The sequence below is a fragment of the Aegilops tauschii genome, chromosome 6 (genome assembly GCF_002575655.3).
Source record: "Aegilops tauschii subsp. strangulata cultivar AL8/78 chromosome 6, Aet v6.0, whole genome shotgun sequence".
Lineage (NCBI taxonomy): Eukaryota > Viridiplantae > Streptophyta > Magnoliopsida > Poales > Poaceae > Aegilops > Aegilops tauschii.
Window position 1 is genome coordinate 458,917,163 of NC_053040.3, and position 25,631 is coordinate 458,942,793.

The 25,631-nt window shown below is 45.9% G+C and overlaps 2 protein-coding genes and 1 long non-coding RNA gene across 5 annotated transcripts; all 3 read right to left on the minus strand.

Annotated features, from left to right (window-relative positions):
* Positions 1–9,154: 9,154 nt before the first annotated feature.
* On the minus strand, positions 9,155–10,290 carry LOC109759153 (uncharacterized). Of its 2 annotated transcripts, none has more exons than XR_002232007.3 (3): positions 9,754–10,290; positions 9,405–9,645; positions 9,155–9,300 (listed from the first exon to the last, which is right to left on the minus strand). It is a non-coding gene; the product is annotated as an uncharacterized lncRNA (long non-coding RNA). The 2 variants fall into 2 exon arrangements; XR_005758909.2 differs by having other exon boundaries at positions 9,155–9,305.
* A 2,744-nt stretch (positions 10,291–13,034) lies between these two features.
* On the minus strand, positions 13,035–14,194 carry LOC109759159 (senescence-specific cysteine protease SAG39-like). Its single transcript, XM_073500705.1, has 3 exons — positions 13,762–14,194; positions 13,299–13,670; positions 13,035–13,247 (listed from the first exon to the last, which is right to left on the minus strand). The coding sequence occupies exons 1-3, from the start codon at positions 14,192–14,194 to the stop codon at positions 13,084–13,086; spliced, it is 969 nt and encodes a 322-aa protein (XP_073356806.1). The 3' UTR covers positions 13,035–13,083.
* A 4,739-nt stretch (positions 14,195–18,933) lies between these two features.
* On the minus strand, positions 18,934–23,116 carry LOC109766289 (E3 ubiquitin-protein ligase At1g63170). Of its 2 annotated transcripts, XM_020325052.4 has the most exons (6): positions 22,870–23,116; positions 22,604–22,766; positions 20,379–21,162; positions 19,894–20,019; positions 19,534–19,819; positions 18,934–19,428 (listed from the first exon to the last, which is right to left on the minus strand). In XM_020325052.4, exons 3-6 carry the CDS (start codon positions 20,960–20,962, stop codon positions 19,216–19,218), a joined length of 1,209 nt encoding a protein of 402 aa, XP_020180641.1. In that variant the 5' UTR covers positions 20,963–21,162; positions 22,604–22,766; positions 22,870–23,116; the 3' UTR covers positions 18,934–19,215. The 2 variants fall into 2 exon arrangements, with proteins under 2 accessions (XP_020180641.1, XP_045086040.1); XM_045230105.2 differs by lacking the exon at positions 22,604–22,766 and having other exon boundaries at positions 22,870–23,108.
* Positions 23,117–25,631: the final 2,515 nt, after the last annotated feature.

A 25,631-nucleotide genomic window follows, 5' to 3' on the forward strand; every position in this document is an offset into this window, starting at 1 on the left:
TAAAGTAAAGTAATTACATGGCGTTTTCATTGACACGCAGGTCATACAATAAATTAAGACAACTCCTATGGCTCCTGCCGGTTGTCATATTCATCGACATGCAAGTCGTGATTCCTATTACAAGAACATGATCAATCTCATACATCACATATATCATTCATCACATCCTTTTGGCCATATCACATCACATAGAATACCCTGCAAAAACAAGTTAGACGTCCTCTAATTGTTGTTGCATGTTTTACGTGGCTGCTATGGGTTTCTAGCAAGAACGTTTCTTACCTACGCAAAAGCCACAACGTGATATGCCAATTTCTATTTACCCTTCATAAGGACCCTTTTCATCGAATCCGATCCGACTAAAGTGGGAGAGACAGACACCCGCTAGCCACCTTATGCAACTAGTGCATGTCAGTCGGTGGAAGCTGTCTCACGTAAGAGTACGTGTAAGGTCGGTCCGGGCCGCTTCATCCCATGATGCCGCCGAATCAAGATAAGACTAGTAACGGCAAGTAAATTGACAAAATCGACGCCCACAACTACTTTGTGTTCTACTCGTGCATAGAAACTACGCATAGACCTAGCTCATGATGCCACTGATGGGGAACGTAGCAATAATTCAAAATTTTCTACGCATCACCAAGATCAATCTATGGAGTCATCTAGCAACGAGAGAGAGGAGTGCATCTACATACCCTTGTAGATCGCGAGCGGAAGCGTTCAAGAGAACGGGGTTGATGGAGTCGTACTCGTCGTGATCCAAATCACCGATGATCCTAGCGCCGAACGGACGGCACCTCCGCGTTCAACACACGTACGGAGCAGCGACGTCTCCTCCTTCTTGATCCAGCAAGGGGGGAGGAGAGGTTGATGGAGATCCAGCAGCACGACGGCGTGGTGGTGGAAGTAGCGGGATCCCGGCAGGGCTTCGCCAAGCGCAAGCAGGGAGGAAGAGGTGTCACGGGAGGGAGAGGGAGGCGCCAGGGCTTGGGTGTTGCTGCCCTCCCTTCCCCCCACTATATATAGGGCCAAGGGAGAGGGGGGCGCAGCCTTGGCCCTTCCTCCAAGGAAGGGTGCGGCCAGGGAGGAGTCCATCCTCCCCAAGGCACCTCGGAGGTGCCTTCCCCCTTTAGGACTCTCCCTTTCCCTTATCTCTTGGCGCATGGGCCTCTTGGGGCTGGTGCCCTTGGCCCATATAGGCCAAGGCGCACACCCCTACAGCCCATGTGGCCCCCCGGGGCTGGTGGACCCCCTTGGTGGACCCCCGGACCCCTTTCGGCACTCCCGGTACAATACCGGTAATGCGCGAAACTTTTCCGGCGACCAAAATAAGACTTCCCATATATAAATCTTTACCTCCGGACCATTCCGGAACTCCTCGTGACGTCCGGGATCTCATCTGGGACTCCGAACAACTTTCGGGTTACCGCATACTAATATCTCATTTTGCATGGGGTCTTAATCATGGGTATAAAAGGGTGGTGTGAAGAGTAAAAAGCCAATGCACAATTTTAAAGTGGGAAAGTAGCAGTAAAGAGAGAGGCCGGGAAACATAGGACGGGAAAAAGTGATCGAAATATTACCGAGAGAGAATGGTTGAGAAAGACAGGGGAAAGAAAAATACAATAAAAAAGCACAAATGAAGGGTAAAAGTAAACAAAACTTTTTTGCAAGCAAACTTCTAATCTATTCATCATATGTCATGGCAGTACAAGCAACAGTAGAAATAACAAAAATTACATCCAGGTCTGTAGATCACCTAACGATGATTACAAGCACTGGAGCGAGCCAAAGGCGTGTCATCGTCATCGCCCTCCCTCACCAGAGTCGGCAAAACTTGTTGCAGTACACAGTCGGAAAGTCGTCGTTCTATGGCCCATAGGACTAGCACCAAGGTTGAAAAAAGCGGTAGGCGCAAGCGAGGCGGTAGGCCTTCACCTAGTGCCTAGGCTATGCTTAAGCGCCATAGGCGCACCCTAGGCGGTAATTTAGTTTTTACTATCATGGTGTATTTGTGATTATTATATGCATGTTGATATTAATATAGGGCATATAAATAAGTTAACTACCAGCTACTGCCATTGTAATATGGCCCGTTTGGCATATCGGTGCAGTATGACACGATCTCTTACTCGGGTAGACAATTCATTGCTTGCCCTGCCTAAACTTCCATTTATGCCCTAGGCAAGGCGTTTGACCATTGCCTAGTGCCTAAGCATGCCTAAGCACCTCCTAGGCACTGCCTTTTACAATAGAGACTAGCACACTAGAACAATAACCGCCGCCAATGAAGTCAAGCGTAGGTCGGAAGGATCCAACCTGTAGATAGACGAACGAACTGGATCCATGGAGATCCACCGAAGACCAATAATGACTGAATCACACAAGATTCATCGGAGATATGACTCCACATGCCCTTCGACGATGCTAGATGCATCACCGGGACGGGGCCTAGGTGGGGAGGGCCTTTTTGCATCTTCTGGGAGCCGCCACCGCCATGCCTTCCTAACTAGGACACAAACCCTAATCGACCTCAAAGGAACACCTAAAACAGAACAACAACCCTCCCGCCGTCAAGGGTCGGGCTTCACCGCACCTCCATGGCCCTAAGGCCACTGAAGACGAGGCGGACCGGTGGTAGCGCCGGTGGAAGGTCAAAAAACCCTAATCGACTGTGGACTCACTGCAGGAGACGAAGGGTTACGGCATAGTAAAAAAATATACTTTGTGTTTTAACAAATGGATTTATAATAAATAGAAATGCAAAAAAATACAAAAGGGTAAGCTGAGTGTTATATATCCGGTACTTCGCTTACCTATAACTGCATTATGAAAAATAAAAGGGAAACGTTTAAATCCGGCTTAGTGACCGAAGCTTTGGCCGGCCGAGCGCGCGTCGTTAGCTGAGATGCAAATCTACCGTCCCTGTTGCTCCACTAACCGCTCACCACTGACAGTGTCCTGGACTAAGGGTACTAACCTGTATGACCCATAGTCTATGGGCCGGGCACATGGCCTGCCGATCACCGGAAGGAAGGACTACCAAAGTTGTAAACCTCAACGTGATCAAGATGGAAACCTTTGAAGACTTGACGCGCACTCTAAGGATAGCTCAATAGCCAATGTGTTGGCAGTCGACCATGTGTGTAATCTAGGTACCCCGGTGTATATATGAGCCATGGGGTTTAGTATTTTGGGGCGCGATTACCAGCCTTAGGGTTTAGAACACAATCATACGATCTCAAGGTAGATCATTTTATACTTTATACTCCATCACATCAATATAATCAAAGCAGGACGTAGTGTTTCCTGAACACACGATTAAAAGCTTGGAAATTTTGAAGGTCCTCGAACAATTTTTTTCTCGCAAAGCTTGTCCTTAAAGGGCTACTGAGCATACTGAGCATTAACTTAGTAAGTATAGTTGTGTGAACTGGCATACCTCAAAACCTGTTGAAAGGCTTATGAAGGCCTCTACCATTCCGGCCCCGACAGATCGAAACTGATTGACGTCGTACGAAGAATGGCACGGTGCTCGGACAGAATTGAGGAGCTCTTGAGAGCAGCCTCTATCTCCTTATGTCGCCCCAGGAGGGGCGGCTGGGCGTCCTCGGCCCCGTCCCTCGCTGGAGAGGTAGTGGTTGCGTCCGCGCGGCTCGTCGGTGGTGGAGCGGTTGGGACCTGGAACTCCGGGCAGTTAAGCACTGGTTCTTCAGAAACCAGGGGTCTTTTCCCCTTGGTCCTCTGTGAGCAGGGAAGGGACTCATTGTGCTTAACACAATAGGGTCACGATGTGAACAAACATCCCCAAGCTCATCATGAGCAGGGGAGGGACGCGCGCGCCCGCCCGAGGTGCTCTCGGTCAACTCGGGTGGAGGGACAACGTTATCTGACCCCTCACCTGGGAGCCGGCGTGGCGGGCTGTAAAAGCAATTAAGGCAGCAAGATCAATCACATAATGAATGAAGCTCATTATCCACAAGTGTCTGATAGCATCGGTGGCGAGCATTTTTTGCTACCACCATTGTCTGGTTTTGCTACCACCGTAGTCTGTTTTTGTTGCGAGCGTCTACGATGAGCATGGGCGGCAAGCATCGACGAGGAGCACGGCAGCAACTGTCGACAACGAGGGCAAATTAACGGGGGAGAGTGGACGTGCGCAACGTGACGCCTCGGCGAGGTGCGGCTGCCATGTGCTGGTGGGTTGTCTCAGATCTCATGCTCGGTGGGAAGGAAGGATCGGACGGCTATGCGAGGGCTGCATCTGACTGTTAGCACAGGGCCGGCCGAAATTTGGGCCGGCCGGCCGACGCCTATCATTCGCGAAAAGAAAATGAAAATAAGTAAGCCAGGTGTTATCGGAATATATCGGATACTCAGTGTACCTGTAACTGCATTATCATAAAAGAAAGAAAATGTAAATAAGTAAGTCGTGTACCGTTAGTAGACACTCGGCTTATATTGCCCGCCGTCACGGGGCCGTTAAACGTGGCGGGGAGGGACACGTGGCCCGGACTTTGCCGAGCTACCCATGTAAGCAAGCCAAGTGGTTTTTTTTTAGGAGAGAGAGAGAGATAAGCAAGCCGAGTGTTATGTTTACCTTGGATCATGCATGGCTCGGAACATGTTCATTGCTTGTGCGAGTCCCCTAGCCAGCTCTCTATTCACGAACCACTGCGTTGCACAGCAGATCTCCAGTGTTCATTTGGAGAGAGACGTCCACCGACTGAAGATTGCAGACCATCCTACGCGGCCGTTCCACCAGCATTGAAGATGTCCGAAGGCTACGTGCGTGTGGATTGCCATGCCCGGCGAGGGCAGCGCGCGCGGTGAACGCAGCACTAGGCAACAAGTGACACAATATTTACACTAAGGATAATACTTTGGATGCCTCGCCTATTGTGGATCTAATTGCTCCTGTGATTGATGATGCCACTAATGTTGCCTTGTGTGGTGAATTTTCTGATAAAGAGATCTCAGACGCTTTATTCCAGATTGGCCCATTGAAGGCCCCTGTTCTTGACGGCTTCCCAGCACGATTCTTCCAGCGTAATTGGGGAACTGTAAAGGATAGTGTCATTTCGGCGGTTAAGGAATTCTTCCGGTCTGGTGTTATGCCGCCAGAGGTAAATAACACTACTATTGTTTTGATTCCGAAAGTTCCTAACCCAGTTAAGATTATTGCTTTCAGACCTATCAGTCTCTGTAATGTCATCTACAAAGTGGTTTCAAAGTGCATGGTTAACCGGCTCAGGCCGGTCCTTGATGGTATTATCTCTCCAACGCAAAGTGCGTTCATCCCGGGACGTATGATCACTGATAATTCTTTAATTGCGTTCGAGCGCATTCATCACATCAAGCAGGAAAAAGACCCCACAAAAAGTTTATGTGCCTACAAATTAGATCTCTCAAAAGCTTATGACAGGGTGGATTGGGAGTACCTTAGGCAAATGATGCAAAAGCTTGGCTTCGCTCACCGTTGGGTTGATTGGATCATGTCTTGTGTGACCTCGGTGAGATACTCCGTAAAATTTAATGGAGCCATCTTGGATTCTTTTGCACCGTCGTGTGGCTTCGCCAAGGTGATCCCTTATCTCCGTACTTGTTTCTCTTTGTGGCTGATGGTCTCTCTGCTCTATTTAACAAAGGCATTGATGATGGTGAATTATCCCCTATCAAAATTACGAGAAGAGCTCCATGTATATCTCATCTCTTGTTTGCGGATGATACTCTTTTGTTCTTCAAGGCAAATGGACAGCAAGCAAACTATGTCAAACAAATTCTTCATGTATATGGGCAAGCTACTGGACAACTTCTTAACCCTTCAAAATCTTCTATTCTCTTCGGGAGGTCTTGCCCGGCACCGGATATAGATTTGGTTAACTCTGAACTGGGGGTCACTACATCCGGTTTTGAGGAAAAATATTTGGGCTTGCCTACTCCTGATGGTAGGATGACTAAGGGGAAATTCCAAAATTTGCAAGTGAAGCTCACTAAGCGATTGTTCTCTTTTGATGGGCACCCCACCCAAGCGGGGAAGGAAGTTTTGATAAAGTCTGTTGCTCAATCAATTCCCTCTTTTATTATGAGTGTTTTTAAGATTCCGCTGGGAGTTTGTGATGATCTAAATCGCATGGTGAGGAATTATTTTTGGGGTTCAGAAAAAGGTAAAAGGAAAACGCATTGGTATGCTTGGCATAAAATGACGAGGTCCAAAGCTCAAGGGGGGCTTGGTTTTAGAGATTTTCGTCTCTTTAATCAAGCTTTGTTGGCTGGGCAAGCTTGGCGATTGATTGTACATCCGAACAGCTTATGTGCAAGATTACTGAAAGCTAAGTACTATCCGAACGGGAGGCTTGATGATACTATTTTCACTGGAAATCCATCACCAACTTGGCAAGCTGTTTGTCATGGTCTTGAACTCTTGAAAAAGGGTTTGGTTTGGAGGATTGCAAATGGGCAAATGTAAGGATCTGGCGTGATCGTTGGCTGGCTCGTGGTGCCACAGGTTCTTTGCTTTCTCAAAGGGGAAGATGTCGTTATAAATGGGTGATAGAATTACTTGATCATAATGGTAATTGGGACTTGACCCGTTTGAATCAGTTTTTCTTGTCGGTGGATGTCCAAGCTATTTGTCGTATACATCCATCTCCGCGGTTTGGGGAAGATTTCATTGCTTGGGAACCAGAGAAGAATGGCCAATTTACAGTACGGAGTGCGTACTGCTAGCTGCGGGTGAGCTCTATGATCCTTCTTTAGCTTCCACAAGCAGCGCCCATGATGGGCATAGGGAGGTTTGGAACCTAATTTGGTCATGCCCAGCCCCACCTAAAGTTCTTTCTTTTGCTTGGCGTGCTGCGACGAATTCTTTGGCAACATGGAAAAATAAACAGCAGAGGACTTTGGAGACTCGGGGTACATGCCCAGTTTGTGGGAGAGAGGATGAAGACATTTTTCATGTCTTCTGTGCTTGTTATAATGCACGTCAGTTGTGGCGAGCTATGTCTCAAGTTTGGGCCCTTCCTGATGTTACCACAATTATGCGCCATGATGATTGGTTATTGCAGCTTATTTGTGATGTAGATGAGGCTATGCGAGTTCGCGTACTGATGCTTTTTTGGAGACTATGGCATATCAGAAATGAGTTAGTGCATGACTAGCCGGCACCACCTACTGATGTTTCAGTCAGATTTTTATCAAGTTATCTTGATTCACTAACTTCACTCAACATGGATCCGAATGCAGATTTTGTGAAAGGAAAGATGGTGGCCAACTCCTGTTACCCACTGGTGCAGCACGCATGCAATGATAATGTACTTGGGCCTAAAACATCCTGGATCCCTCCGGTCCGTGGGCGTGTTAAGCTTAATACGGATGGTTCGGTCCTCAATGGAATTGCGGGGACGGGTATGCTTCTTCGGGATCACCTTGGCGTTATTATTTTCAGCTCATGCAGATTTCTGGGAGGAAGTGAGGATGTTTTGGAAACAGAAATTCTTGCGCTGCATGAAGGGATTTCATTGGCTTTGCAGTGGAGTAATTTACCCATTGATGTTGAATCAGACTATTTGGAGGCGGTGGCTATGGTGAAGAGTAGTGAAACAAATCTATCAAAGTAGGGATATCCAATTCTGAGCCCAGGCTCAGCTGCTCCCGAAATCATAGCCGTCGACTCACATGTGGATGTGTGCATCCTGTTGTATTTCTGTCTGTATAGTTGTTGTATCGAAAGCAAATAAAACTAACGCGTGGGCACATTAATTGCGCCGCAGCCGGTAAGGCAGAGGCGGAACAACTAATTCAGGCACGGCTCAGTCATTATCCCCCAGCCTGAGCCGTCTCCGTGGCCCGGCCGCTCGGCCACTTCCTGCCCGTCATTATTATATCTCCCATGGTGGTCCTCCACACCCAATCGTATTTGTATCACCACCATTGCCACTTGTGCATGCGTACGTAACTGAAGTTCTTGTTCCGGCATCACCGCCTTCAGACCTCCTCGTCGTTTCACTTGCAGCGGATTCTGCCGCCGATGGTGTCATCAGAACGGAAGCTCGTTGCTTGGTTTTGAATCTATACTGAAGGTGGCAATCAAAATAACGGCTGGCCATCCAGTCCTATACTACTTGTGGCTACCATCTCTCCACCAGTGCTTCAGAAAATGGCATGTACTCTGTCAGCAGTTCAAGTTTTGAATCACACTGCGCACAAACTCAACTCATCAACAGCCGCATGGTATGCTTAAACATCATGAGGGCCACGTATCATCATCACTCCATGCAAGCTTACACACCAGTCGACATCAAACATGGGATGCAAAACTGCCAACTGCGTGCGTACCATGGCATACAAACACTGCCGGTCCACGGGATAACAAAAAACTCTATAAATTTGAACCCCTGATGAACATCAATAAAGTTTACTCGATGGAACGTGAAGTCTGAGGACTCGTATAGAGGAACAAGTGTGGAGCATTGCTCACTGAAACACACAAGAAAACCCTCAACGAATAACATTTAAAACTGAAAAAAAAGAACATCGCATCTTGTTTCTAAGCACCTCCGAGTGGTCGTGCGCACGTGTTCTGATGGTGCCCTTCCATTCCACACTTCTTGCATTTCCCAGGCTTACGCGGTTGCTTGCGGGCATCCCCTCGGTCAGGGCAAGCCGTCGCTTGTGGCCTTCGAAAGATGTTGTAGAACCTCATTCGTTTACTCAGTCCCTCGTACGGTGCTTTTTCCCTGCTCCTGGTCGGCCTACCAACACCTCTCTGCTTCTCTGGAGCAGCAAGCCCTTGTAGTGCATTCACACTTGCCAAGCCGCCATCACTGTCTTCATGACCTGCACTGCCATTCCCCACAAATGCAACCTCTCCATTGCCAGGAGGTCCTTAAAACCCAAACCATCCCTCTTCCCTGCAAATGGTGCGCCGCTAACAAACACGGCGTTTAGCCCAGCTGACATGTGCTCGAATGCTTCTGCATCCTCATCTCTCATCCGCATGACCAGTGGCGAAGCCACACTTGACCTGTGAGGTCAATTGACTACACAGATTTCTGTAAATACATCATACAACAAGTAGAAATCAGGCAACAAAATCTTATAAATTCATACTACATTTGACTACACAACACCCAATTGACTACACATGATATGATTCCTGGCACCGCCACTGCGCATGACATCCATAGCCTACAAGTATAGCATCGAATGCCTGCATGTGAAAGACATATTAACCGTACCATCCTACTGGTACTGAACGCGGTGCCCGGGCAGTATGTCTCTTGCATCCTTAGCTCTGTTCTGCTCTGTCATAAATCCAATACTTAGTATTACTTGAATTTCAATTATTTCCAAAACTATAAAAAGAACTATCTGCTGCATACAGTAAGAAACAAGGTGCTAACCTGTGAGGATTCTTAGGGGTCGGGCCTCCCATCATCCGGAGAAACTCTGCGAAAACACATTTTCGAAGCTCTCTAGTCGCTCATCTTGCATCAGCACACCAGTCATATAATGCTTTGAAAATGATTGTTAGTATGACATGTCGAATGTTACCACATCCCTGAAGAACCAGTAGTGCATTCGGACACACACAGGAGCCTCATCAACGCAGGGTACTCGCAACACAATCTGCTCTGGCTTCCCCTGCACATAAAACAAGCAGAAAATGTCAACGCTATAACACAAAAAAGAAATCAGGTGGACATGCCTGTCATGACTCACATAAACAATTAAGTAGAATTTAGTACGAACCGAGCAGCCGCAAATGCTCTTGCATTGATTTGGTCCTGTCGGCGTCCCATCTGTTCTTGCCATACCTGATTGAATCCAATCTAGCAGAAATACAAGTTGTAAAAGTCGTACGTCTCGCCAAGTGAATCCAAACTCAAGCCTAGTTCTGGTCTTATTACACTTTTAGTAGGCTCATCTGCATATCTGCGAATCGACTGCTCTAATGCACTCATTCTAGAGGGGCATGGCGTCCTGTCAGGTGGTGAACTGCAAAGACGTAACCTAAAAGTTTTCCAATCCAAGCAATTATGTAGGTAGTTTCAGTCTTTCAGATGCAAAAAACGATTATTGAAATAATTGCCGGCCAAGGAGAACTAACAAGTTATCCTTAGGGACAACTCTCAGGGACCAATATTTATGATTCAAAAATATGATTAAAAAAAACCACTACTTCTATTTGGTACAACCGTCCATACTAACATGAGATGATATCAAGCATCGCAGAGCACAACAACATCGAGCCATTTTCGAACAAGTACAGTTAACCACGATAGGAATTTAACTACCCTGTGCAAGCTGCATCCAGACCCAACATTTGAGTTCGCCGGCACGGCAAGGTTTCCTCCGCCCGGCGGTAACAAGGCTAGAGGAAGCGGATCCGGATGTTCAAGGCTGTCTGCGAACTGCTTCCGGAGTGGGAGCCTGGAACACACGGCCATGGGCGACGGCCAGCCATGAGGTCAGCTTCTTCCTCATGCGTCAGCTGGAGAACAAATCTCGAAGACCGGTAGATCTCCAGCGAGAGGAAGGAGGAACTCACCGGACGACGGCATCCAACAAGAACCTAAGCCCAGCATCTCCCATCCTTGAGTCGCCGCCGGCGCAAAACACAGCCACCGCAGGATGGAGCAAGGGAGTGGGTCGTGGATTGCTTAAAAAAAGGGATCGTGGCCTCTTGTGTTCGCGCAAGATGCAGATTGGTACGAACGTCCTGTACCATCTGTCTTTCCCCTAAAAATAAACAAATCTGTTCCATGGCTCAGCACAACACGCAACGTTCTGGTCCACGGACTAGGACGTCGACGCGCGACGAGGCATTTCCTCGTACGAGTTCGGCCCACGAGACGTGCACTGTTACATACTGTATAGGTGACGTAAGCTATTTTTTCTACGCCTCTGTCCAGGCGTGTCAGGACGAATTCTTGGAATCCCGAGGCAGGAAAGGACGCCAGCGATTTCGGGAGCAGCTGAGCTCGAGCACCGAATCGCTGCTCCCGTCAAAGTATTGTTTTATTATCAAAGAGATCAAGCAAAGTATGGAGAAACGTGACTCTTCTATTACGCATATACGTCGTAGTGGCAATAGTGCTAGTCATTCCATGGCAAACTTTGGTAGGGCTAATGGTCGAACTATGGTTTGGCTAGGGTCCGGCCCAGAGGAAGTCCTTAATGTTGCTTTACGAGATTGTACTCCCTAATTTTTGAGTAATAAAGAGTTATTTCGCAATTAAAACAAAACAAGTGACACAATATGCAAAGGTGTTGCTTGTCTGCCTGCGATCCAGCCCAGCAACTCAGGGCGTTCGGGGAAGAAGAACACATCCACCACATGCCCCGACCGACCGTGATGAGGGACTACGCTCTCCGTGTACAACGAGTAGGTTGGACACCGAGCCAGCCGGAGTCGCCACCGGAGAACCCAACTGGCTCGGCCGGCATGTCAGCCACCGAAACAACACTCGTCACTCGGCTGGCTGCTCCGCGACACCTGCGTGGCGTCAGGCAGGGCTCGTGCCTCTTCAACATTCGCCCTCTACCACAGCACGGGCACAAGTGGCCGCAGCAAGCCTCAGCATCGGGAGTTGCACAGCGCCACAAATTTGCTGGAAAACTGGCTTGTCCACGTTTGGAACCTCACAGCACAAACATAACATTAATGTTCACGACGGGACCTTGAACGCGCCAGTGCTTTGCATACTACTGCAACTCTACGAAAGCACAAGTTTTAGTTTGTTGGATTTTAGTACATGTATGCAGGAAGCATGCGCCTGGCGTTGTGGGTTTTTTTTTTTTTTGCGAAAAGAACAGGTCTGTTATAAAGATTCACCGGAACAAACATAATAAAAATTACATCGAGGTCTATGGACCACCGAACAACCATTGCCTCCGCCAGAACGAGCCGCTAATGCGCTGTTGTCGCCGCTCCCATACCGGAGCCGGCCTGACCTTGTCGATAACAACCGGACGTCTTCGTGCACATGCCGCTTGTCCCGGCCATACCGGAGCCGGCCTGACCAGTGTCCCGGAGCCGCAGTCGTCGTCGTTGAACCCTTAAATCGATCTGAATAATTTGACACCAAATATCGCCGTTGGATACGCATGACGAGAAACCCTAACCTCGCCGCCCAGAAAGCTGACAGGAATCTACGCCGGAGTTCCGTCTAATCCATCCCAACGGACGAACTTGAGGAGGATCAGAGCCCGGAAGACTGACTCAAAGAAGAAGCGTCGTCATCCGTCCAAACGCCGCCCATGCGAGGACTAAAACCCTACCTATCTGCTAGCCAGAACCGAGGCACCAGAAACCCCCTCCCCGTCACCGACCGCCGGAGCGGCAGGTGGATGGGAGACAAATCCACGGACTCACTGGCGGAGATTGAGGGGAGACATGCTTTCCCTAGTCGCCTTGCGAGAGGGGAAAGAAAAGCTATCTCTGGTTTGGCTGGTGTTGTGGGTTGAACGAGCAGGAAAGTAACAATGGGAGAGAGGATGTTCCATCATAATTCAATTCCTCAAGATTTACGAATTGACATTCATCATGTTGTTCCACCTCCACGCTTCAACATTTATTTATAAATCAACTCCACCATTTTCACATATTATTTATATGGTTCCAAGATTATCATAAAAACAAGAACTAGTCAAATACTACCTCCGTTCCTAAATATAAGTCTTTTTAGAGATTTCACTGTAGATTGCATATGAAGCAAAATTAGTGAACCTATACTCTAAAAGGAGTCTATATACATCCGAATGTAGTCTTTATAGTGAAATCTCTAAAAAGACTTATATTTGGGAACGGAGGGAGTAGTTCATTATGTATGCATGAAGGCACAAGAGGCGGCACAATTAACAGTCTCTGAATGATATAGTTAACACAAATTCTTCAATCTTTATATATGTGGCATAATTTACATTGTATTCATTGAACTCATGGAACATGAAATACTATACAAGACATATGTTTGTACATAATTTAGATACACATACAAACTATACTTAATTAAAGTGGACGTGTGCAATTATGTACTTTTTTTTCCATAGGAGGATATGCGGCGTATGGCACTCCTTCTATGCAGTGGGGTAAGAAGGCTCCATCGCAAGGCCACACATGCCCCTCTTGTCGGTAATGTCCTTCTCCATTCGTAAATATCCGTTCTCGCCCCATGTTGTTCCCCATGAGTTCTTCAACAACCAATACTTTGTACCATCGCTGGTCTTGCCATAACCAATAGCTGCAATTCCATGGTCTAGATCAGTGCCACATGAGCCCGTCATTACTCCACCTTTGTAAAACTGGAACGTCATATCTCCTCCATCTACAGCTACCGAGACAGGTTGACTTGCGACGGCTTGCATGAGCGCTCCCTCGTTGTTGGCTGGAACATCCTCATAGCTTTTGATGGTTGCGGCATCATTGGTTCCACTCTTGCACTTGTCATCTGCCGCGGTATATGGGTAGTTGGACTCGGTGGTGAGACCACCATTCTTGATTATGAACTTAAAGGCATCATCCATGAGACCTCCTTCACAACCTTGGTCTTCACCATGGACATCACAATCGACCAACTCTTGCTCTGACAGTGAGATAAGCTTGCCAGTTTTGAGTTTAACGATGCCCTCTGTAGCAGCGACCGCAGAAAATGCCCAACAACAACCTACACATGGTTATGTTTTAGTAGATACTATCAGACGACATTCTAAAAAAATAAACATATATGCAATACATATTATCCTTAATATACTCACCACATTGGCCCTGGTCCTTGATGGGAGTGACTGCACCTTTGGTCCTCCAGTCTATGATTGCCGGAAGTGCATCGAGACTTACATTCTCGTACCTGAATCTGGTAGGAACCCGTTGCAAGCTTGGTTTGTACCCCTTGTTAGCCTTTGTCCCCTTGAACTCCTCGTTGGTGAGGTCGGTGAACTGATTGATGCCCAAATAGAACTTGTGATTCTCGGCGTTAAACGACTCGATGAACCCGACATTGTCCTTGAAGGCCTCAAATCGGTATGCCTTCTCAGTAGCGTCTTTGTACACACGGTTGTACTGCGCCATCCAGCTCTCATGCCTAGCCACCATCGACAAGTCATCGTTGATCTCGCGAGCTGCTAGGACCGAACTGTAGAAGCAAAGGCATCCGAGGAGGCCAATGATCAAAGCTTTTGAGATGGCCATGGTATATTTGATGGATTGCTTGCGAGTACTAGTGTGCAATGTGTGCTCTGCTTTGTTTCTACGAATGAAATTGGGTGTCTTATATAGTTCCATGCATGTATTTAACTATAAATGATGAAGAAGGTCTCCAACGTAGCGGTGAAGTACGTCTAGTGGGCGGATGTTATAAATCAAAGGTACTTACCGTCTGGTGTGGGGATGGTGGTATAAATCAAACAGGCCTAGCTGGAAGTGCTTGCACGGTGATGTTGACGGATTTTTCTATCAATAATATTCCTATGTATCTTTATAGCGTTTTGGCGTGAGCATAGGGGGACAAAATATATAAGTTTGTTGCCGTCTATGCAATGCATGTATAAGAATTTGGAGTGTAACATTAAGTTTTAGATTCTTGATTTACATATTTGTCGGTACCTACCCGGCAAGAAAATTATGGGTACCTATAGAGAATACATATAAGAATCCTTGTAGCATGCCAATATAAAATGATTAGATGTGCCGCTTGTAGGGACTAGGAGGGCAACACAGACATAATAAGTTGATTAAGACAACTTAGCTAACCATATGATCGTATATTAAATAGAACTAAGAATAGTTAACTGATCTTAAGTAATTTAATTCCGAGTCCAAACAATGCTTGGTACTCATCTTCTACTTTAAGTTCTGTATGGACTCCGTGAGCCCCAAACGTACGTCTAGTGCAAGAATTTTAATAACACCTGACGTACTTCCCGGCCACGCAGACGCTCTTTTCAACTAACAATTTCATAGAAGTACTGTATCTCACAATCCCTGCGACGATCGTGGTGTGTGTACGGTCACCCTAAGAAGCGTGTGGTGCGGGTTGTTGGGTTGTGCGGCATTGTAGCTCAAGGCTGAACGGTAGTATGTAACGCCCTGCGAAGTAGACACACCATGCAAAGCACCAAGCGACACACACAACCAACGCAGACAACACTTTTCTCCTCCTCCCCTTGTGTAGGGCTACGAAAATGATATGCAAGAACCGAGCAGAGTACTCACACATGGATAGGTGGGCCAAGGCAAGAGAAACATTGGTGGGTAGTTGAGAGCCGAAGTGAACACATGACACACGCATGTACAAATGGGACCAATGCAAGAGGAAAGGGAGATGGCTGACTGTGAAAGGCGACATCCATGCAAAATAGTCTGGAGAGCCTACAACCCCCGAGTTCTGGCGAGCATAATAAGTTGGGATCCTTTGGACCCTGAGCTTCATTGCCAACGCCGCGGATTGCCTTGACCACATTGCTCCCCTCTTCGAGGCCGGGTTTCCATCTTTGGGAGCCTGCATTTCATCGCCGACGGAGTCGATGAGACACGTCTCTACAACATGGCACTGTGTTGGGCACAAGATCCAACGCGCATGCAATGCCTGCGATCTGCATCAACAATCCACCAACCCTCCTCGAGTTGTCAGTTTGTGGTGACAGTGGAGTCCATCTTCCCTATCTTGGATGAATATAAGTCCGAGGGGACTACAACTCGGTAGCAACCTATTGGAAATATGATCTAGAGGCAATAATAAATTTTATTATCTATTTCCATGTTTATAATTAATGTTTACATTTCTATGCTAGAAATTGCTATGCTTCTTGAATGTGAGATTCAGAGGAAAACTCACATGCATGTGTGGAAACATAAACCCAAAATAGGGTCTTAGTCTCACCTCTAAGGCTAGCTCATGTGTTGCATGATGATCCCGTTTCCATGGTCATAGGACATTATTAAAGTAGCAAGGATGCCGGCAACAACGAGAGCACATTGTGAACGGAACAATGGTGTTGAACAGATCAACCGAATGATATACTACGAGAACACATCGTCACAATGTTATAAGTATAATCATAAAAGTGGTATCGTATACTCACATCCTTAAACCATGAGAGTATCAAGTACATTCATGCCGGATGGTACACTTTGAAGTTTTTCCAACGTTACCCGTAATAGGGTGATTATAAAGGCAGCTTTCGGGCACATCAAAAAACTATGTCTAGGGATTTGATAGCTCAAGATTGGGATTTACTCCTTCGACGATGGATAATACTCTCCGGGCCCACTCAATATTACGGTATCTATCATCGTATGGCCAGACACAGTATGATATGATCACGAGGATACAAGGATACAGAAACAAGAAACGAGAACAAAACCGTAATGAGGATAACTTAGTATTGTGATCAAAATTTTATTCAAAAGGATACTGACAAAAGTCTCGCCTTGCATTTTGTTAAATATCATGAAGCAAAGGGAATTGTGTACGCAATAAGAAGGTTTCCTCGATAAATATATTTGTGTGCATGTAGGAATCAATATGGGTGTCAGAATCACACTATTGATTATTGACCGGAAGGTGTTCCAGGTCATGTATGCATATTATTGAACCTGCAAGGTCACACACTTAATGGTTAGTGGTTTGTAGGAGAACTAGGAGATAAAGGAAAATAGAGAATGGGCGATGAAAGAGTTTCGGGTGGTTCTGCAAGTGCTTCGGATATTCCCGAAAATGTTCTTGGAGATCTCAGAGGGTCCCTGGTGCGCGGTGGCCTAGAACCTTATGGACAAATCCAGAGGGTCCTTGGTGCATGGTGGCCCGCAAGGCCATAGGTCGGTGCGCTAAGGGTTGACTCGGGGGGGAGCAGAAAGGCCACGGACCCCGGTGTTTCCAAAAACGCCACCGGTCCTGGCATTTCCACCTTGAATACGAGGAGGACTCCTCCAAGCAATCTAGACCGACTTTGGTGAGCCCCCCTCGCCAATTTACGACCCTAGGCATCCACTTATATATACAGGGCTAGGGGCAACTCCTATAACACACCAAAACCCTTGGAGGTTGCCTTGATGCCGTGTGCCCCATTCCTCTCTCGCGTCTATTTGATCTGGCTGCTTCTCCCTCTAGTTTCTCCCGATGATCTTTCTCATGGACGACGAAGTGTTACCAAATCACTAATACAGTACACGTGGATACCGACAGAGGGATCGTAACTTTGATCCTAGATCGGGATAGTTCTTGCGACTAGGAGGTATAACCTAGCTGTGGGAATCTGCAACTATCGTCACCAACCTCTTCTCTCTGCTGTGTTCGTTGGTAAAGATCAAACTCTTAGCATCTTCATAGTGATCCGTGGTTTTATTCGCAGGACCAATTTTTTACTACTACGTTTCCCAACACCGCTTTTTAGTAGCAGCGCTGAAGGAGGTCCTAATGGTCAACCAGACATTGACACTCCAAGCATCGGTTCCGTCTACAACCCCGGTGGTGAGAATACAACCAACCCTGTGGAGGAGGAAACCACAACAATAGAGCTCGAAGTCCTTCACACGTCGATCGTCGGCGACGACCCAAAGGCAAAGCCCCTGGAGGCCTAGCGTAAAGCCCTCGCATAGACGCAACTCTGTTTGCGGAATGATCATGCCACTCTAGCCGACAAATGGGCGACCACCATCATCATGGAGCAGAGGTGGAGGTCGCACCGTGTGGCCACCGCCGACATCACTCCTTTGGTAGCACGAGCGCATGATATCCACACCTCCATCATTGAAGGGGAGTAGGATGATGTGTTGGTTTCTCCCACAACCGTTGCAGAACCTTATGGCAGTCGCGGACATTGTCCTCAACATCCGGCTAGATCTGTATCACCTGGGTGCTGAGCGATTCAACAACGTCAGGGCCATGGTAGACATTGCGGGGCCCAACGAAAATGGAGACACACGAAATCATGTGATAAAGGGCTGAAACCACTTCTCCTTTTGCATGGGCTCCTAACATGGGTATACAAGGATGGTGTAAAGAGTAAAAAGCCAACACACCATTTTGATGTGGGAAAGTGGTGGTAGAGAGAGAGAGGACGGGAAACATAGAACGGGAAAAAAGTGACGGCAAATACGAACGAGAGAATTAGTGAGAAAGAGAGGGGGGAGAAAATACAATAAAACAAAAATGAGGGGTAATAGTTTAAAAAATACTTTGCGCATTAAGAAATGGATTTATAATAAACAAAAATGCAAAAGAAAATATAAATTCAAAAGGGTAAGACGAGTGTTATATATCGGGTACTCCGCTTATACCTGTAACTGCATTGTGAAAAAGAAAATATAAATAAGTAAGCCGAGTGTTTTTTTTTTTCATTGTTTTTTTTAATGGGATTACCGGCTCTGCATCACGTGTAAGCAACTGGGGAACGTGGCCTGAACTTTGTCGAGCCACCCGTCTAAGCCAAGTGTCTTTTGCTTCCTGTGCCGACTGTTTTTAACCAGACACTCGACAAATACGCCACATTACCAAGTTTTTTTTAATGGCACATTACCGAGTATTGGGTTGTTGACGAGTGGTTTTACCAGACACTCGGCTTACTCTCCGTATGCTGAGTACCCGTGAATTTACACTCGGCAGACAGCTGAACAATCAGGCGATGACAGTATTTCCTGTAGTAGAACATGCGTATGCATGGTTTGGATTTAGATGTTTCATGCGTATGCATGATTACCATCGATCCATGCATGGCTCGAAACATGTTAGCCAGCTATCTACTCTGCTCAACATGATCTCTGGTGCTCATTTCTGATAGACCATCCTACGCCGCCATTACACGCGTGTGCCAACCCAGCAATCACGCACGCCCATGGCAGCCGAGTCGAATGGGCAGCCCAATGGCATCATTATCCTCCCAATATAATAAATTTTCATCTCTGAAAAGAAAAATGATAGACATAGGCCGTACCACAGTGAAAAGGCAACATATATATACCTGGGCCTGGGCCAGCATTTCTCCATGTTCAGCGGAACGCCAAATAGAAACAATACTGCATTTGCATTGTCAAGAGTGTTGACAGCGAGAAGAGCTGTAACTTCTCCAAGATTAAAAAAAAGGACAAAAAAAACCTTGGGACACCATCGCTACAATCCATAGATCAAAAGCATCAACTTTATACATGCAGACCGGCACCGCGAGCAAACTATATGCTTATGTATCACCTCGGAAGATGGAAGGCAGACCAATCTAATGCATTTCGATCTCCTGCGTCGGTACTGTATGGTCGATGTGGCGAGTATCAGATGTGCCAGATGAGCTTGCTATCTCGGCTTTGCACAGAGGGCATAGTGCATTTATCTTGAGCCATTTGTCGACACATTCCTTGTGGAAGCAGTGTGTGCAGGGAAGTTCACGAAGCTCTTCGTTGTGTGCATACTTGGCAAGGCAGATGCAGCAAACCTGGAAGCACGAAAAAAGGCAAGTCGGTAAGTGAATGCAACATGGAACATCCATTTTTGCAGCAATAAGCAGGTAAGAAAAATACAAAGGGACAGGGCAACATACAGCATCTTCAGCAGAAAGCGATCGCTCCTTGTCAGTCCCTGCAGCCACTATACCTCCCTCTTGGCCTTCGGCTTCATTACCTGAACCATGGCGGCGTTTCTTGGTTTTGAATTTATAAGTTGGCAAAGTATTGATGGATTCCGAAGTGGCCCCTCTTGTATTGTTTGTGTCTTCTCTGAAGCCCATGACGGATATAATGCAGGGGAGACAACAGCATATCATTGCACAGAGGATGAAAGGCATGGCATACCCAATACAGCTGAAGGTGAGGAACACGATGCATAACCTGGTAGGAAACAACGTGAGCAGCAGGGTAAAGAAACATAACATCACATCCGAAGAAACAATATATGTACTTACCTGTACAAGTTTGGAGCATCAACAGCCGAAGAACGCCCACCGAATATCCACACATTTCCTACAACAAACCACACGGCAAAGAAACAATCCAAGGCCATCTTGAAGTGGTCAAAAAGTGCATTAATCCTGCAAACAAGGGGCATCCATCATCATTTATAAATTGGTTCGTATTATGACCCATCCATAGCAGAACAGAACTATGGACTTTGTAGTATTCATCATAAGTAGATGCGTGGAGGGCAGGCATAAACTAGCTCCCATATACCGTAACCTAGCTGAGAGCAGCATCTAGTAATATTTTCCTGCTCAAATAGCAAAAACAGCAAAGCTAGCCAGTTTCAACCATATAATGATTCAACAAAAGTTACTATGATCCAGAAATGCATCTGTGAGCTGGAATAGTGAATTTCACATGCAAGCTATGACCATTTCATATAAAACCAACAAACATAGAGGACTATTCATGCAAAAAGACAACAATGTACCTTGGGTTAGCCAGAACTGCATTTCGTGCAGCATTCCTTCGCCGTTCTGATACACTTGCAGGAGTGGGCTCAGTCGAGTTGTTCTGCGAGGAGCCCTGAAGTGAGTGTGCTGGCTCATTCTCACCGTTCACAATATTACGGTGTATATAGCGCCAGTAAAGATGTGGCAAAGTGGCAAAACAACCGACTGTGTAACCTATGACCCACTCAAACAATGGAGCTTGTGGATGTTCCTTCCTTGACAGGGATAGCACAACAATGGCAGCAACAATTTGGCTAACATTAACGATAACTTCAACAGAAATCCATAGTCCAGAGTTCAAAGGGCTCCTATGTCGCCGACCATAGTTATCACGTCTCCTAGTGCCTGAAGTATTTTCTGCATGAGGAGGACCTATTGCTGCTGGTGGCTGCAAGGCAGACGTTGCAGCTCTTGTTGAAGGCCTATCCACAGGATTCAACTCTTCATGGTTCTCTCTACCAACACTGTGCGATGCCGAGGCCGAAGGACCGCTATCCCTTGGAATATCAATTACATGTTCATGACCACTTACCCCCGTTGTTTGTTCCATTCCAGATTGCATAGCAGTATGACCTTGAATTTTGAGGAATATGATAAGCTAAGCTCTTCAGTATTCAGAAGTAACAAAGGATGGAGGCAAGCTGCCACATTTCAATGCCCTCCTGCTATCTATGTTCTAACAAAGGATTTGTGTGGATGCTTCAACAGAGAATCCAAAGCTTCAAACTAGTCTCTCGGTTAATATAATCAATGATAGTTGTCCTGCAACAGTAATAGGAAAAACGCATTAGTGTGTCACCATTTGCACACACGAAAGAGCACCATCTTCAAACATAATGAAACCAATAAGCTACCAAAATTAATATAATATACTCATATGTATCCGGAAGTTTTGCCTAAAGAAAATATGTTCTCCTCAAAAGATAAGTGTGATCAGGATGAACCAACAAAACTCTACAAATGTTAACAAGTGAAAACAGATATCACTATAAAGAAGTTTAATTCTTGAAGCACGGGTTATAGAAATAATGACAACGGGATCCGGCTGAGGCCTGGAACATGATGCCTCTTGCAATGGAAGATAGGGATGTAAAGCGACGATAAATACACCTAGGGTAATATGACCTATGACGTAGTGAAGACAGACAATTGTGTGCATATGGGTGAAGTGAGCAAGGCAAGGAGCAGCAAAGCTCATCCTAGCCTAACCCCATTTCAGGAACAGCTTAACAATCGAAACCCAAATTCTAATTTGCATCACCGCCTTCAGAACTTGCAACTGAGTAGATTGTGATTTCTTTATAGTCTGGGACCAAGGGATAACAACAGTAAACAAGTGGGGTACTTTGCATGAATGGATAAATCGAGCAAGTGATGATTCCCGTCGCGTAGAACAGCATAAAGTTGTCATTATAGCCAACAGTATGAAGCTATGTGGGTGGCTTAGCACAGGTTCAGAGTACAATGAAATACAAGTTGCTATTTCATCTGAGTAGAGCTCAATTTTAAATCCTCAAGGAGGAGGTTAATAGACAACAACATCAAACTCAAGTGATAAATATCAAAATAGACCTCTACTGGGTTACCACCACACTAGTTGAACCACATAACAATAAGGTCCAATCCAAATAGACATACACTGAGGTAGAAAGGATCATTTGGGCCATAGCACAACATCACAATTCACTAATACCATAGTTTATCATGCCAACATACCGCTATAAGCTAAACAAACTAAGCGCCAAATGCAAGCTATAGAGGCGTAATTAAAGATAGAAGAAACCAGTGAAAACTGTGAAATGATGGTAATCAGCAATCACGTTCGTGTGAGCCCCATAGGAGCATGATCCAAATAGGCACCACTAGAACTTAAACCCTGAACAGCAATGCATAAACAAAACAGTACCAATGAAGACTGACTAAAACTAACCACAGATTGTTCCAATAATAGGCACAACGACCGAAAGCACCCTATAATCAACTACACGGTGACATAAGATATTACAAGATCGCCGCAAATTACCATGACCAATATTACACGGACCGTACTACATTGACAGCAGAACACCTAAATTTGAGAATTCTCGCAGATCCGGTCAATCGAGGGCGTATCAACACAAGAGCCACCTCCGATTTGACAAACAAATCGTCCGATCCGCACAAACAAATCGCACGGGAGGTGATTTTGGGATGAGATCGTTACCGCAGCCCTCGAGTGGCGCCACGGAGGGTAGATCGACGGACAGACAGCCGGTACTCTCCTGGCGCAACCCCGGCGAACTGAGCGCCGACGGCGTGAGGAGCAGCGGCGGGGAAGGGGGGAAGCGACGCCGGGGGACCTGACGGAGCTGGCGGCGGGGAGAGGACTGACACAGGGAGCACGAAAAGGCGACTGTGAGGGCGACGAGGAGGAGTAAGCGCGGGTGGGGAGAAGGGGGGAGTGTCAACCCTAGCCTGTCTACTACTCACTGTGCAAGGCAGCTCGCGCGGCGCGCGAGGGGAGGGAGGGCGGCGGAATCCGGCGACCGGGCGGCGCGAGGAGTGCCGCTGGGCCAGTCGGCTGCGCGCGGCGGCGATCGGGCGGGCGGGCGGGCGGCGGCGAGGAGCGGTGGGCTTGGTGCGGTGCGGTGGGGAGGGCGGAGACGGGGAGGGAGGGGTTGGTGGCGAGGGTCTTAACCCATCTCGGATTGGGGAATATGATGGAGGATGACGATGCCTTCTCCTTCCCGCAAAGCTAGAGCGGCGAGCGGGCCGAGATGGGCCGCCAGGGCCTCGCGTTTCCGTAAATGGGGGGTACGCGCCGGCCGCGCACGGGCCGCTAGGGGACAGCAGGCGGGCCGGGCCGACGAGCCCTCGCGCGGAGAACGTGTGCTGTCTCAAAAAGAAAAGAAAACCGAGAGCGTCCGGGCCTAACCTTGCCGGAAATGTGAGGTGCCCCTCACAGAAAATGTGAAGATACCACTCTCGAGTGCAGACGCGTCTTTACTATAAAAAAGTGAATTCTCAAAAAATAATTTACTTGGAAAATGAAGACGCGTCTGCTGACGCAACAGTATTGGAAGGTTAGGTTGGGCCTCCCCTGTTGCGGTATGTGGACTTCGTCCTCATCGTCACCGATTAGTGTAATATATACAGATTGACTGTGAGCTAAAACACTTTCAAATGAACTAGTTTTGACATTAAGAAGGGACGCTAGTACTTCCATTTCTGTACAAAAATATTGCTATGATGACGGGAACATTGTCTTTTTTTTCTTTTTCTTTTTTTTAGAATTTGACGGGAACATTGTGTGTGCAGTGTGGCAATACCACAACTAGTGACTCTCTTTTACTGTGAAATAACACTGTTAGGCACACCTACTATGTTTCTCACAAAAAGAAAAAGAAAAAGTCGCACCTACTACGTACCAGCTACAAAATAATAGTTGCACGCACCTGCTACAAACACACTCTTTGCTCCTGTTTTGCTGTAAAATCATCGTTGCACCCAACTCCTAACATTAGTTGTTTTAGAGAATATAACAGTAACTTAGAGATTAGTAATTACTAATAAGAAATTGGAGGTTTTCCATGGGGAACAAGAAATTATATTTTTTACGAATAATTAAAATATATTTTATGAGACACGAACAATTAGATATTTGTGCGAGTGTGCGCGCGCGCGATAAGGAATAGTATGGGCCAGCTTACCACACGCAAGGCCTGGTCAGAACCGTTTATGCTTTACACGAATCATCACATTTTGCTGGCCAAACCTGTGTCTCTCGCGAAAGGAAAAAATATTTTTTTTCCTTTCCGAGAGGCACGATCATGCCTCTAGCGGAAGCAAATTTGTGCCTCGACGATAAGTAAATTCGTGCCTCTCACAAAGGGGGAAAACGTGTTTTTTCCTTTTCCAAATGGCATGGCTCTCGGGGAAGAAAAAAAAAGAGTTTTTTGCATTTTTTTTCAAAAGAAAAATGTTTTTGATCCATAAGCTAAAAACATGGGTAAAACCGAGAAGCCAAAAAAACCCAAAAAACTATCTATAAGCCGAAAATGCATATAGAAAAATACTACAAAGGGAGCGCCTAGAGCGCGACACGTGGTGGTGGCTGAGAGCATGCCAAGTGACGCGCTCCCAACCCAACCCAAGTAATCCTTGAGAGGGCTCCCGAAGGAGTACTCCTTAATAAGTTGCTCTGTGATCCCTAAAAAAATTTAGTTGCTCTCCATTTTTGCTGGCCAAATCTAAGCTGCTAAAATACAACATGGAGCTTCCTACTGCGTGCCTGCGTTCTGGGAAGAACACGAGGGAACTATTTCAGACCGAAGCGCTAGGGCTATGTATCGCATGTATTGATTCATAATTACGTCTTGCCTCTAGCAGCCGTCCCACTCGCTGCTTGTAGGTCGGTATAGTAAGGGACGCTCGAGGAGCAGATTTTCACCGGTTTTTCTTTAGTTTTCATTCTCTTTTTCTTCTTTGGCTTTCTTTGTTTCTTTTTTGGGATATTTCCTTGTCGGTTTTCATCAATATTCTTATTCAGACATATCATACATTTTTTACACAACCAGAATTTTTTTAGACATGCTTAAATTTTTCAAATACATATTGTGCATTTTTCAGTATATATGTACTGATGTAAAGCTTTTTTCCATACACATTGTGCATTTTTTCTATACAATAAGGAACATTTTTTATATATGTCTAACATTTTAAACAAACATGATTAACATTAAAATGAAATATACATTTTGGAGTCCCCTTTTTTTCTTAATATTATACATTATTTGTATACATATTAAACATTTTTGTACATGTTTGTATTTAAAAAATACATGACTAAAATTTGTCCATATATACATTTTGATTTCTACTATTTTCATATATATTGTACATTTTATTATGCATATAAAACAGTTTTTTATACATGTTCAACATTTTTCTAATACAAGGTTAACGTATTTTTCAAAACACATGTTTTTGGATATTTTTTAAATATTCGTTAAATATTTTTGAAATACATGTAGAAGCGTTTTAAAATGATATAAAATAGTTTTTTGAAAATATGTAACCTTTTTTTACATTGTATAAACTCTTTTAATGCTATAAAATATTAGACTATGCAAACAATTTTTTTATGCTGCGCAAACATATTTTAAATTCACTGTTTTATTAAATTTTTATGTTTATTCAAATTTTGAATATATGTATTTCAGCATAATTATCCCAAAATATGAACAAAGGAT